Below are 15,057 nucleotides of genomic sequence, written 5' to 3'. Positions count from 1 at the left end.
AACAGTTATATTACAAATTTAAAATATATTTAAATTAATGTAAGAAAATATAAGCATTTGATTTATTGTTTAAAACATATTTTGCACTTGTGTTTGTTGTATTTTGTTGTTGTACCTACGCCAGTACGATGAATATTCTTAACGTTATATCTTTGTATATGTATGTATGTATGTATGTTAACATTTTGTAGTATTTTTATAATTATTAAATTTTTCGTATTTTTGTTTTGGCAGTGTTTACAATATTTGTTGTTTTCGCTACAAACAAAACAAAAATATATATATATATATATATATATTTATATATATTTCATACACTTTTCATATTTTCATTGTGCTTTATAAGTTCATTTATGACTGCTATTTTCTTGTTGTTTTTTTTTTCTTGATGCTTTACTGAAAAAAATTATTTTGCTTTGGTAAATATTTTATGTCAACAGTTTAAATGCATATGGAAGTTATATTGTTAAATGCTTAAACGATAAAATGAAATCAAACCAAAAAGATATGGAAGCGAAACGATAATGAAATGGAATAAGACGATAAAAGCACTAACAGCAACGGACATACAAATTTATATCGAATTTGAAGTTCTTAAATCATTTTTAGTTGCTTGTGCTGTTATGTGAGTTTTGATTAATAAGCGCTATAGCAGCTTGTGATGGCACACACAGTTGCACTTCCATTTAGATTTCACCTCACATATGGCGCTTCATGTGGAGTGCCAGGTGATCAGAGCGTGAGAAGCAGCGATCGCAACTGCGGCACTTAAAGGGCTTGGCTCCAGTGTGTTTGCGATAGTGACGCGTTAGCTCGTCGCTCCTAGCGAAACGCCATTCGCAGCCATCCCAAGAGCATTTGTATGGCTTCTCACCTGCAATGACAGAAATTTGTAGAAAAGATTTAATGAAAATGCATAGTAAAATCGCAAGTATCTGCTTATCAAATAAGTTGCTCTCTGATAAAATGCATTTAATATTGTATGCAGTGTAAGTTTTTTCATTTTTGCGTACCAAGGGACGAAACGAAAGAGCTGGTGAATAAAAGGTACATGGGAGGGAGAGTGTGCCATTATTTTTTTATTTACCGGTAGCAAAATGAAAAAAGTTTTACTTTATCAGACCGGCTAGGTTCGCACTGTTGCAGGGGCTTATATTCAAGTCCGTCAATTTGAAATTTTAATAATTAAATTGTTGAATTATATAGTCGGAGTAACAATATTTAATAAAATAATATTCCGATTGCTCTGAAATTAAGTCTTATTGAAAAATCACATAATTTATTTTCTCAACTGTACTACTGTACACTTAATACTGTGCAAAAACTTATAAAGTATTAAAAAATGCAATCAAAAGACATTTAAAAACAAATTAAAAAAAAAAAAAACAATGGAGTTTAAAAAAGCCAAATGTCGGGATTCGCAATTTACGTAGAGATCGAATTCAGTAAAACTGTTTGCCAAATCGCGCATCGGTTTGCCAACAGTTTTCATGCGTGCCAAAAGCCTCAAACAGTAGCCAATGCGCCGAAAGCCAACCAGAGAGAGCGCTTGTGCCAGCTACAGAAGCTCAATAGTGGCATGCAGGCAAAAAGGAAAAGGAAATGCAGAAGTTGTAATTTCACACAAAAGTATAAAACCTAAAAATGCACACAGAGTCGAACACAGGACAGTACAAAGTTGTGCCAGAAAAAATGGCAAAATTATTTGAGTTTAAAAGACAAACAGCAGCAAAGGCAGGAAATTGCCGGCGTTGCCTTCGTCGTTGCCGCTGCAGAAAACAGCAGTGGAAAATGGAGCCAGATAACCGGCAAAGTAGACGACAGCCAAGAAAAATACATAAAGCTGAGTGGAAAACTTTGTAACGCACACCACAGCAGCTTAACATGTATATACATATATATATGTATATATGTATATATATGTATATACAAAAATATACAGCTTAAAACTTAATGCATGCGGAAATGTGTGATATTTCCGTGCTCAATTTCACATTATGCACTTGCGGCCAACTTGCTTGCCTGACGAAACAAACGACTCACCGACTCACGACCCACCGGCCAGCAAACAGTGCTATCTTAATTTCCATTTGTTTACTCTCTACCGCGATTGCTGAAGTCCAGCGATGCGTCGCGACGGTGCAACATGGGACATTTCACTCCTTGTTTGTGGGTGTCGTCCTGCCACTTGCACTTTGGCATGTTGTCAGAACTGTGAGCGAGACATCGAAGTAACGTAACGGCTATAAATAAAAAGGGTGCCCGAAAAACACTTATACCCCCACAAGGAGTGTGACTGTGTGTATGAAATGCTTTGGCATTGACTTTTGGCATTTTTTTTTATTGGTCTCTTTTTGGCTTTAGCCGGCGTAAATCAGCGTCAAGTGCACAAAGCACTGGGCGTACAATACGGACAGGACCCTAGAGTCTCGTATTAAACTGCATTTGAGCGGGGCACACACAGCGCCATGACTAACGATAAAACCCACACACAGATACAGTCTCTGACACAAAACTGCTCGTGTTATCTGGCTATAAGCTAACGAAACTTAATCGTTACCAAAAATAAAACAGACAGCCTGTTATTCCGCCGCAAAAGCAAGTATGATTATAAGCTGCACATGCCATAAGATTAATCAGCTTCGTTGTTACATATGTTGATGGGCTGCCACTATTAAGAGTTTTTAATAAGTTTTCACCGCGACGATGCTGACATATGAAAATATGACAGCGGGGGTTGTTTCTATGAATTGATTAATAAGTTTGCATATCAAGAAATCCAGTATAAAACGATTACGTCAGCTAGGAGTTTGTTTGTTCATCAGCCGTGCGACGAACAAATGACTATAGTCATTGTTTATAAGATTTTAAAAAATTAAATAATTTAGCGTTTAAAGGAGCTTTTTTTTATTTCCTTTCGCCTCATTGGTAATTTATAATAGCGAACGTAGTTAAAACTTAACCTTAGCTATTTGTCTCTATATGCATGTGTATGCACACAGACTCCTTTCTTCCCATATTTTTAGATTCAGTTTCAGTAGCGCACATCTAAATTGTTTAAGGGAGGGGTATTGCAATTGCAGCCAGCAGCAGAAGCAGGTTCAGCTGCCGCTTAACGCAGAGCCGGGAGCCAGTTAATATTTTATAAATTTTGCTGGCGTTGGTTTTTAATGTCAGCAGCCAATAGAAAGAATATCCCGGCGAGACATGCAACGTACGGGGTAGAAGTCTCAGCTTCATTCCTTTCACTGCACGCCATTCTTTAGTTTTTCTTTTATGCGCTGCGCTGCACTGTGCTGTGCGCCTTCTCGGCTTTTGCACTCAACACAATTTTTATGGTCTGGTTGCGTCTATCCGCTTGATTGCACTAGTAATCTTTTCTTAACGGCGCCGCCTTTCTCCCACCAGCCCACCAGCTATTTCAAACCTCAGGGTGGGTTCCCGCAAGTCTGTTGTTTTAATAGCCACAGCGTTTAACTAATTGAAATCTTTTGCGCACTGCGCACATTTATTTTCAACTTTTATGCGGAGCATTGTAATTGATTATCAATTGTTAAATATTCGCACGTTTTTTATTTAGACCACTCCATTGGTTTTCTAATTAATTTAATATCTGATCAAATCGGAGACAACAAGAGACTCTGGGTCCAAATCAAGGTCGAAAGCCCGAAATTCAATTTATGTGTACCCAGCCGACTTGTGGCCTTCCCCTAAACCTTCCCCTTCCCCTTCCCCTTTGGATATTGAAATGACAGCTGATGATCAATTATTTTGCGTTGCGTTTCGTCTAATGCGGCAATATTAAAGCATCAGCTCTTCTGTAAATTGTGCCCAAAGTTGTGCAAAAATGTAATTAATTAAGATGTTTCTTTAATTTTGCTTTGTACCTAGTCACTATAGTGACCTTAAAATAATTACATTATTCTTTGCGTACTTTTACAGCTGAACAGGAACAAAAATGTACATTTTGTAAAAACGCCGAGTCTGGTTGTTTGGCAATCAAATGTTTCAATCTTTAATCGCCTGAAAACACCTTTATTCGTGTATCTTAAAAAAAGCTTAATTAATTATACATTTTCTATCAACAACTTATTGTGCATGACTATTAGTTAAGAACCCCACACTTTAAACTTTGTGCAGAAAACTTTGATGTAGCAACTCAATGCAACACAAATAAATATTTTTCGATAGAGACGAAGGAATTAAATAACGGAAGGAAATTAGTCAAAACAAATAAAACATCCGACTTTCTAAAAAAACGGGTTGTTATTATATTATAAGTTTAGTCAACTGAGTTTTTTGTTCTGAATTCGTGTAGCAAGGGGCCGGTGATTGTCCTTTCGTCTGTTTCATTCAGCGCTACACAGTATAAAAGGAAGCAATACTAATTCCAAAACATTCAATTCTGACGCTTCGAACTGTACGCTTTAATAGCGTTCAATAAGATATTAATATCAATAGGATTTTTATGAATTGCCCAGCTATGAATAGTGTCGGCATGGGCTTATGTCAAAAATTTAATTAATAAACTTAATTTGCTGCCGCAAAGCTTATAAGTTCGACTAAATAATTTAGCATTTAACAATATATTATCAAAATATAACGTGTTCACATTACATAGTATATACACATGCACCATGTGATAAATCTAAACTTCATTTTGATTTAATATTTTCTGGGTTAAGTGCATGCTGCCAAAACTCTTCTGTAACGCATAAATACAGGCACACACACACAACAATGCATATGGGTATGTATGTGTGCGAAAGTTGCCATGGCGGAAATCAATAGATTCGACATGTTTCTCTTCCTCTGGTGCTTAAATCTCTGATGCTGACTGTGGCGGCAATAAAATTACATTTCATCGCTAGGCTTAATCTGTGTGCGTGTAACCAATAATTCATTTTTGAATTATGCGATTTTTATTGAAATTCAAGCCTCGTCTACTGTCATCCGAGAATGTTTTTGGTTTCCCGCCCGCTGCACTAGACTGTGCTTTTTCTTTTTTTTTTTTGGAAACGGTCATGGCTGTTCGGACAATGGCAGCAAAACAATGCAACGTGTCACTTGTGTCCTGTCCTGTGCTTTCGTGTCCAGGTCACCGACGCTGTTGCGTTGTTGTCGCAGGAGCCTGATTTATAAATGGAGAGCAATACGAGCTGAGTTTACTTTTTTCGGCCAGGAAAGCAGGAAAGTGTTGGCGCGGTATTAATCCTGCAGTCGACTTTATAATGTTATCATTGACTTTTGTGTAATATTCAGAAATTGCGTTTACTACTGTGACGAATCCCAAAAATGACAGAAAGTCCTCCGTATTGGGTAAAGTTTGTGGGGTGAGTAGTACATTATGCCTTCTTACCTGTATGGGTTCTTTGGTGTGCCTTCAGATGTGAACTCTTCGTGTAGACCTTTTTGCAGCCCAGAAATTGGCACTTGTGTATGCGTCGTTTGGCATCCGGACTGTGATCGCTATGATGCTGGCGCGGGTGATGATTTTTGGTGGAAGCTGTGGAATGAAGTTGATTACCCATCGATGACTTAATTAAGATAGAAGCTATGGCCATCAATACGCACCAGTTGTTGATTTTTCAGGAAGCGACGTAACCACGGCAACTATTTGTGGTGTCTGCTGCTGCTGATGTTGTGAAGCCGATTGCTGCTGCTGCATGGATGTTGTTGTACCAGGATTGGTGCTGCTGTTGTTGTTACTGTTAGCATTGTTGGCGGCGGCGGCGCTGAGCACGGCAGCAACATTAGCATTGCCATTGTTTTGCATTTGTATGACACGTGCTAGGCTTATGCCAGCGGCTCCAGGTGTTCCATTGGCTGTGGTCAGTCGCACGATTGTACTGCGCGGAATGTTGTTATGGTGGTTACTCGAGGACTGATCTGTGCTGCTGTTACTGTTGCTGTTGCTAATGTTATTGTGGTTGCTGCTTGCCGAGTTGCTGTTGCTACTGCTAGTTTTGCTTAGCCCCTGAGGCGATATGCTTAAATGTTGCACTGCCAACTGCTGCTGTTGCTGTTGCAGCTGCAACGTTGTGGCTTGCGTCAATGAGGAATTTTTGGTGCCGAGCGTTTGGCTGCTGAAATGCAGAACGGCGGACGCGGGTGTGGAACTTGCTGCTGCTGCTGAAGTCTGCTGCTGCTGCTGGCGTTGTTGCTGCTGCTTAAGGATCGCCGCCAGCTCACTGGCATCGATCTGCTGCGGCCGGAGTTGCTGGAGTTGCTGATGTGGCGGCTGTGCATAGTTATGGCTGCGAAGGTTAGACTCAGGTGATGAGGGCGGTGTTAACGGGGGAAGCACAAAGTCATGCACATGACCCTGACCTAAATGATAATGCCGCTGAGTCTTGGCCTGTACCACCCGCACTTTAATACCCGGCGCAGTACTGCTACTTGAGCTCAGAGTGATAGTATTGCAGTTACTGCTGCTGCTGCTGCTGCTTATGTTAACGCTACTATTGCTGCTTGAGCAATTGCTATTGCTATTGCTGGTAGGCGTCATATTTCCGGCGCTGCTGATACTTGGATTGGGCGATATGGCTGAGGGCGGCGCTGCAAATAGCACGTCCAATTTCTCATTACAAGATAGTCTATGTGTTGCTTCCTCGTCATCCTCGTCGATGCGCTCCTGCTTTACTAACACTGCACAGCTAAGCGCCTGTGAACCATTGCTGTCCCACGATATGCCTGAGCAGTTTGACGACACCGACGAGGTCGTCGATATCGTATCCAGACTCTCTTTTATTTTCAGTTCCTCCAGTAGCCGTGCGGGCGTTGAAAATATGTCCCAGGCTGTATCCAGATCAGTGTGCATCTTTTTATAGCTCTGCAGCTTAGGCTCGTCGCGCAAATAGCGCTCCAGTTCATAGCAGGTCTGCAAGATAGAAAAAAGAAAACCAAAAATATAAGTAACCTGACACCGAATAGCAACAAATATTTCTTCTTATAGCAAGTATATAATGAATTGTAAGTCTTTAATGGAGTCAAGTTCGCCAAAAATGAAGAAGAAGCTATTCAGGATGCGCAAAATTCACTAAATTTGGCCTTTTAAAATTACATTGAAGAATTCTCAATGTAGCTCAAGAATTTTTAAGAACCTTTATGGGTGTTGTTTTTCGTGTTCTCTGTACTGGCTGCTGGCGCAAAGCAAAAACCCATTAATTGTGAATTATGCTTAATGTTCTGACGCAATTATATGTGCGAATTCCTACAGAAGATTTATAAACATTGCATACTTTTAGTTACATGTTCAGCAAAAATAACGTTTACACAAACGCACTAACAAATGATATGTTGCTTAATGATGCACACACTTTAATACAAGCACTTAGATTACTTCAAGACTGCACTTTGTTGTAATCTCCAATGGGTGCACTCCTTGACAAACGAGCCGTTAGCAGGCTAGTAACAAAATATATGTATCAATTCGTCGCGTCGATTTCAAGGGCAATCTGTCATTTAAATGTCTCAAAAACGGCATGAAAATTGGGTTACGTTATCCCATCCCTGGATCAGTTTATGTCTGCGAATCAGACAACCACTGAAAGGTGACCAACAATATGGTTTGTTATTTTTTCCCAAAAAGGGAAACCCTTTTCCTTTTAGCAAATCTTATTAAGTGCAATACAATAGCGTTAAAGCAAATGACCTGGAATAAATAGCATAGCCACAGGATCGACACATAGGGTAGTTGGAGCTGGGCATTCCACATTTGCTAAGGTTCGCTATTTTACTTTCCATTCCGATCCCTTACATGCTCGGTAAATCACTTAAAGTGTTATTTCAAGAAAATAATTGCAACACATAAATTTCTTAACCCTTTCAAGTCGCCAAGCAAGTTGCGTGTGTGCGATTTACGAACAGAGCAACAACAACAGAAAACTATAAATGGTTTATGAATCAGTACTTCAGCGTTGGCGTCTCAACACGTTTTTTCAGGGGGTGGGGACGAGGCGGAGAATCAGTCCATGATTAATGTGCGGCCGCTGCACTTAGTTTCCATTTCCTGGCCAGCAACAACACTCCAGTCCAGTCAGACAATGCAGCTCTATCTTTGTGCAAAAATCTAAATAAAATGTAGCATGCATGCCCGCTGTTCGCAATTTGATATATTGTTTAAACACTCCCGACAAAACATACACAAAACACAAAACACGCTAGACACACTCAAAACAAATGCAAATGCCAGCTGAGCTGAGCTGAGCTGAGACTGAGGCTGCAGGATGCTATCAGAAATGGCATTTTGAATTATGCGCTCTGCCACCAATAGGGCTGCAAACAAATCACCTGGCCAACGAAGAGCAGCACAAAGATTAGGACGCGACTTTCAAATTGCTCATGGCGGCTAGCCAAAGAGAAACAGAAGCCAAACGCGAATAGCTGCAGGCGAGTCACATATGAGTAAATGGAGGAGTACCTTGGGCCAATGATTGATGTTTAGTGGTTGCACAGTTCGGGCACATGCCAATTGATATAACAGGCGTCTGCCTGTAGAAGTACTGAAACTGACTTGGTAATATTTTAAGTAAATTAGTTCCAAAAACGGCAACTTCCGTAGTGTTGTAAGGGATTGGCAAATAATTTAATAAAACTTAAGTTTTATTTAGCAAAAATGTCGACCCAGTCCTAAAAGTTGTCCAATGTTTGCATACTTTGCGGTAGACGAAATGTTTTTAGGTATAAATCTGCTTGAAGTGCTTCAGATAATTTGTTAATTTTTTTTTTTTTTGCTGGCGCAAGACACAAATTATTATTGTACTTATAAAATACAATATTTATCAATATTTAAGCAAGCGGGAGAAACAAGAAACCAAGAGCAAAAATAGATCTACGATAACTTTAACTTAAAAACAACATACATAATTATAGATAGAAAAAGTTATACAGCTCTGGAAGAGATGGAATTTTATATCCGCAAGATAAGATTCGAAAGCTGGTGTCAATCTACCATCTTACAGATGTGGGAGCCCAAAAAACTTTTAGTCTGGGCAAAAGAACTTTTGCGATGCTCATTTGTATTTAATAAGAATTTATTTGCGGCGTTGATGGGTTGTATCTTTGCTGCTGAACTTTGCACACATTTTGCTGGCAATTTATGGGCCAAGTGCACAACAAGGGCGTATCTGAACAAAGGATATGTCAGTGCCAAATGGCTTAATCTATGGCGCAAGTTGGATTCATAAAAAAATCGTTATTTCCTATGCGTTCATTTTAGCGTTATTTTTCTGTAACCATTCTTTTTCTCTCTGTATGTCGTCTTCGTTCTTATATTGCGGTTTTTATTTCGGATTATATAAGCCACTGACTGTTTCGCACCTTATGTAAGACATTGTGTAACATTTTTTTTAAGTATTTATTTGGCTTAGTTCTACTTATTTTTGCGATTTCTACCAGTTAAGAATATTTAAACGTAAACATTTTATTCTTATGTTCCCACCAAATGAATAAAAATATATTCTGTTATGGCTTTAATTTTAATGTACTCAGCATAATTCAACGCGGACTTCAAGTGGTTCAAATATTCGTTAAAAAAAGTTTTTCTATTAGCCGATACAATTCTCCAAAGTAATTAATATTTAACAGCACAATGCTACTAAGCAAATAAATTGAAGTAAACTGAGTACACGAAATGTTTGCACAAATTGAAACTCTCCAGCTTTTCTTTAGACTTAAAGCGTTGCCATTGAAATTAAATTGAATTTGGCCCACAGCAAATACAGTTTGAAAACAGACATGAGAAGGAAAAGAGAAGGAGGCAAATATGTGCGCCCAAATGTTTTCAATGCTGATGTTAAATAAAAGCATACAATTTAATTTAATTATCAGCATGTTTATTAAAATCTACAAAATGGGATATGAGCTAAGGCTGAGTCTATTGCACAATTGGGACAGATTTAAAGTATTTGCTGTCGCACACGCATACGCACACAGTATACATATAATGTTTACCTAGGCTGTCACACGCCCCCCGGGATTCAACGCCCACACATAGTGAGTAAGAGATAGAGAGACAGACGGAACATATTTAATTATGTGTGTAATTGAAAAAGACGCTGCGGCAGTTAAGAGGCACGTCAAAGTCGACGACTATGCCAAAAAATCTTGTTAAGGCTATTATGCGGCACATGTCTTAGGCTCCCTGCTGTCTTGTTTTTTTTTTGAGCTCTGGGATTGTGCTTATGTATATTCTGTGCGTGTATGTGTATTAGAAAGATATTAGCAGACGCCAGCTAGCGGCGGCATCAACTGCGGTTTCTTTTGCTACCCCGAGAACCAGCTGCTTACTTGCTGGAAAGCATGCTGCACAACCACACAATGTACCAAATTTTCAGTTTGTATGTATGTTCTGTTCCTCTGCATTATGTCATTTAATGAGCCATAATTCCACAGAGTTTCGCCTCATAAGCCCCTGGGATGTGTTCAGCATTTCATTTTATTCTTTTTAATTTTTTGCGCCACTTTTGGGGGCTGCCATTTTGAAAGTTTTAATGAACGAAACGTAATGAAATTATACCCACAGTCAATGTCATCGTGACCAGGAACTTTAAGCTTAACCATTTAGGAAGCTTTTAAGCAGACCAAGAGGAGGCGAGCAATGCGAGTGGGAGAGAGAGACATACAAAATTGAGATAGATTTACAGACATTTCCAACTGACTTTCCAGTCAGTAACTCACTAATCTGATGCTTTTACAAATGAGTAACAACAAAATAGTTGAATAATTTGTAAATAAAATTAAAGATAAAGATATTGAGCTTGGCAAAGTTTGTTTATTTTCTATTATTTGTTATTGCCAAAGTAAGAAAATCAGACTCTATCACAGCAATTGATAAATTTTGTGCCTCTTTGGATTATTACAACAATTATTTTCATTGACGTCTTACTGTGTGGCTTCTACTTGTTATCTGACTGTTATTAACTGCTCAATACAAGTGCAGCATCAGGAGTTGCAAAAACAATATCGGCAAGTCAGTCGGTTTGGCAATAACAATAAGCCAAAGACAAACGACAGGCGACTAACAGCTAGAGCAGCATAGCAAGAGAAAGCAACACGGATAATTGAATTATTGGCATTATCAGAGCTTTGTGCAGAAGCGCATATATACACTCATACACCACCCCCTGTCCCTGTACCCATTGGAAGCCACATTACAAAGTGTAATGCGTTGATTTAGTTCTGGGCTCTCGTCTGGACCTAGCTAACGCTAACGCCCCCTGCTGATGTCGCGCTATTATTGTTGTTGGGCTTGCTGCTGCAACTGTTGTTTGTTTTTGGGGCGCAAAGTGCACTTAAAGTGGCACAACATCAGCAGCAGCAGTAGAAACAACTGGAAACCAACTTAAGTGTCTGGGACAAAAGGCGTTGCATAATTTCAGGCATTATGCTAATTTAAAAAGTTGCCGACTGCTCAAGCAGCAACAGCGGCAACAACCTCGCACATAAGTAGTTTCAAACAAGGAAACAGCTGCGAGAAACTGAGAAATGAAAAAAACGACGTTGATCACTTTCGCCCAGGAACGGAATTCGCTCTTTTAAGCAATCGAGAAGCACTTCAATGGGAAAAAGTGTCGTGCAGTAGCAGTGCCAAAAAGTATGCTACGCACAACAAAAGCAGCAGCAGATACTCGAGGGTTGCTGGATGACGTGTGGGTGAGAGGTGGGGAGGATGGGGAGGCGGGAGGTGTGTAGCTTGACGCAACTAATGCTTCGTACGCGCCGTTGAATTTAAATGAGGAATTAATGCGTACATTATTTCTGGTCGCCTTTCGGCTGGCAGCAGCGTGTCACCCCTCATAACAGCAGCGCCAATAGCGCCAAGCTCCTTCGAACTGTCTCTGCTTTTACTTTTGTTAGCTATACAAACAGCTTTGCCACTTGCCATATGCATTCGCTGTGTTCGCTTTTCGGTTCTGTTCGATTCCACCACCACGACGGGCTTCCAGTCGTTGTATCCACGAATTCTGGGATCCGCCACAACGCCCTAGCCATTAGCTTTGAACTTGATGGCATTTGTGCGCCTTACGTAAATTGCGACGTTTGCGTTGCTGCCTGTTTTTTTACGCTTCGTTTTGTCATTTTGCGGCATGTTGCCGCCTTGTTTCCGTTGCCATGGTTGCTGCTGTTGTTTCTTTCACCTAAATGACACTTTGTGCAAATGATGATGCTGACAATGATAATAAATAAATTTAACGCTGTTCAAGGGCGCTACTTTCGTCCACTTTGTGGGTGTGAGATACTTCCTATCCCTAGTTTTTAAAGTCATTGTATTTTTTTTCAGTGCTGTAACTAAGATCTGACATATATACTTCAGTGCCCTGCCTCAGCCTATAGTGAATTTATTGGCATGTGCGTTAGTCTCGAAGGTAAAAATCTCTAAGCTTTGCAAAGAGTTAAGTATTCGACAATTAATAGAGAAATTTAGCGTCCAAACTTCGCTTATTAAAGAAAATATAAATAAAATATATAATATGACATATTAGATGCATAAGCATGTTATCGGGGGGAAATTGATATGTATCCTTTAGAAAAAAGGTTAAGAGTATGATTCTAACATATACAATGAATCATATAAAAAGAGAGCAAATATATATTCTCTAATCGAAAACGATTATTTTAGAGACTAATGCACGCTGTGAAGCTGAGTACACGGTATCTCCTAGTTGGGCAATTTCGAACGACAACTCTTACCATTAATGTTTGGATTTTGCGTGCGATGAGTAGATTGTTATCGCAAAATTGTACACAAAGCAGGTTTTACTTTACTCTAGTGTCTGCAATTCAGTGGTAATGTCAGTCCCAAAAATGGTCTAATTGCCTTCTACAGAACAACGTGTGAACCAGGCCTTTCACAAATGAGCTTAAATTGCACAACAGGAGTTTGCCTACAGACGTTTATGTTAAGGATAGTTCCAGTTCCAGGCAGGAAAACAGCCATAGCAGACACGCGGCAATCAATAAATGGCAATAAGCAGGATAACATTGTCGACACCAAGCGGGCAAAGAAAAGTAACAAAAACTACAAGCATAAAGATAGCAATAGGCATAAAAGATTACATAACAACAATATAAAATTGCTTTTGTGTCCGTCTTCTCTATCGCTCAGTGAACACAAAAATTGGACATAGACATAAAAACGTTGACACACTGGCCATTGTGTGTGACCCTAGAAATAGTTGCCCCACCTTAAAATTTGCATATCTTTTGGGTTGCTCAGTTTTAACAGGAGGAGCAGTATTGGGCGGCAGCTTATGCTAGTGGTTGTTTTTCTGCTAAAATATGATTTTTTTTTACGCAGCTTGACATTAAATTTGTTTATGTATATGAAGCTGTTGCTGTTTTTGACATTTCACACTCACGTGAACATAAGAATTTAATTTTCTAGGAAAACAAACAAGGAAACAACAGACACGTCACCTATTCTTTTGGCAGATGAATTTTTGATTATAGTTCGTTAGCTCCTCTGTTCCCACTTCTGTCGATAAATATACATATCGTTCTACAACGGCTATCAAAATACACACATTTATATTCTATTCATTAAATACCAGCAACCAATTCTGTTATAGTTTTTTGTCTTCACTTAGTCTCAGTAGAAATAGAAGTGAAAACCCTTTGCCTGTATTCCCCTGCATTTTAACCCAGTATGCTGGCGACATAAGGATTTAATGAATCGTAAAGCTGAGTAATTGTTGAAAAAGTGCCGACAGTCTACAACGTCAACAGTTGGTTGCTGCCAAGGCAATAAATAGAGTGCTACGTGTGCCAAAGGTGATGGTTGCCAATGCGCGAGTAAGATTTACCTGCCCTGTAGTAGTAGGTGCATCAGCTGAAGAGTATTGTATTTGTTGTTTCTGGCGATGATATGCTGAGTAGAAGTTCGAAAGTATCAGCTTGCAGTGTTTCAGATTTATTTGCGGCTCCGATTGGTGCTTTAACTAGAATTTAATTCCCAAGACAACCAACGCGAAGCCATAGAAAAGCGTGTGAGCCGATTGTCACAATAAACTTAACGCTCAAACAGACACTCAAAGCAAATGCAACTAGTAAAATTGTACGATGGAGTGCAAAGTACCTGACGGCCTTACTTAGCTCCGACTCAGCACTTGGGCCTTAAAGACAGGTCAACAGCATACACAAACATCATCATATACTATAATTCTGGCCACTTTGTAGGCAGTTTATAGTTGTACAAAATACATGTTGTGTCGTGGGTATAAGCTGTGGCACTAAGTATTTCAGTTTACAGCAATAATAGTGCAATCGAAATCAGCTTTCAACTCAAGTGCTGCCAAAAGTAGCCGCAAAGGATTTGCATATTCGGCTTTAATATACATTTGTATCTGTGTGTTTGAGGGTGTGTGTATAAAACACTTAAATGTACAATACCAATTGGTAGTCAACTGTCTCTGACCGACCATTCACAACTGGCCAAGCCTTGCATCTATTTTGCATTCATTTTGGCAACAGCAACTGCTGGGAAAATAACTTGACTAAGCCTCTTTACAGCAACTGGTGCTAAGGCACCTAATTTCTTTTTCAATTTTATTGTTGTTGTTGCATGGTCAACAAAACTCAATTACAAGGACGAGATTGAGCTAACTTCCTGGTTCGACGGTTCGAACGGCGCAAACTGTAACTCTTGTGAGATGTTATTAGTCAAAGTCCTTTCCTTGTGAGTAGGCTGTGAATGAAGCAAGCTAGTCACAAGATAATGGGGTTCATGTTTCAGTGGCACTCAAGCTCTGCAATATATTTTTTTTAAATATGTAATCGACTAGTTTAAAGTTAAGTAACACATAACAGCCTTACAGTGTTCCGGACATTTTGGTTTGGTTCGTGCTGGCGAAACAAGCAATTAATGCCTTTTGCGAACTTTTTCAGTTACTTTCACCTTTTGTTTGGTACGTCATTGTTACACATTTTTAATGTGTATAAATGATTAGACTGTTTAGTTTTTTTTTAGCCAACAATCATTGGAGCATTTAATGATCAAAGTGCCGTCATGTTTTTATCGACTTCAAATTTGAAACATGCGATTAAACATTTGTTTTT

At 39.2% G+C, this 15,057-nt stretch overlaps 1 protein-coding gene across 2 annotated transcripts in view; it reads right to left on the bottom strand.

Annotated features, from left to right (window-relative positions):
* Positions 1-375: 375 nt before the first annotated feature.
* The window catches only part of LOC135430075 (Krueppel-like factor luna), a 78,007-nt gene continuing 63,325 nt past the window's right edge, over positions 376-15,057 (bottom strand). The window contains exons 1-4 of one of the 2 annotated variants that reach the window (XM_064684615.1): positions 7,655-7,788; positions 5,575-6,880; positions 5,360-5,506; positions 376-874 (exon numbers count right to left, since the gene is read on the bottom strand). In XM_064684615.1, the coding sequence (XP_064540685.1) occupies positions 699-874; positions 5,360-5,506; positions 5,575-6,880; positions 7,655-7,717 (1,692 nt within the window). In that variant the 5' untranslated portion in view covers positions 7,718-7,788 and the 3' untranslated portion in view covers positions 376-698. Of the gene's footprint in view, positions 875-5,359; positions 5,507-5,574; positions 6,881-7,654; positions 7,789-15,057 lie in introns of those variants that run through there. The other variant, XM_064684614.1, reaches the window with a different exon arrangement.

Source organism: Drosophila montana, unplaced genomic scaffold (assembly GCF_035044405.1).
Source record: "Drosophila montana isolate Dmon_TW-CO22-7 unplaced genomic scaffold, ASM3504440v1 contig_2883_1, whole genome shotgun sequence".
NCBI lineage: Eukaryota > Metazoa > Arthropoda > Insecta > Diptera > Drosophilidae > Drosophila > Drosophila montana.
Note: the sequence above shows the minus strand (reverse complement) of the source record. Positions and strands in the feature narration are given on the sequence as shown.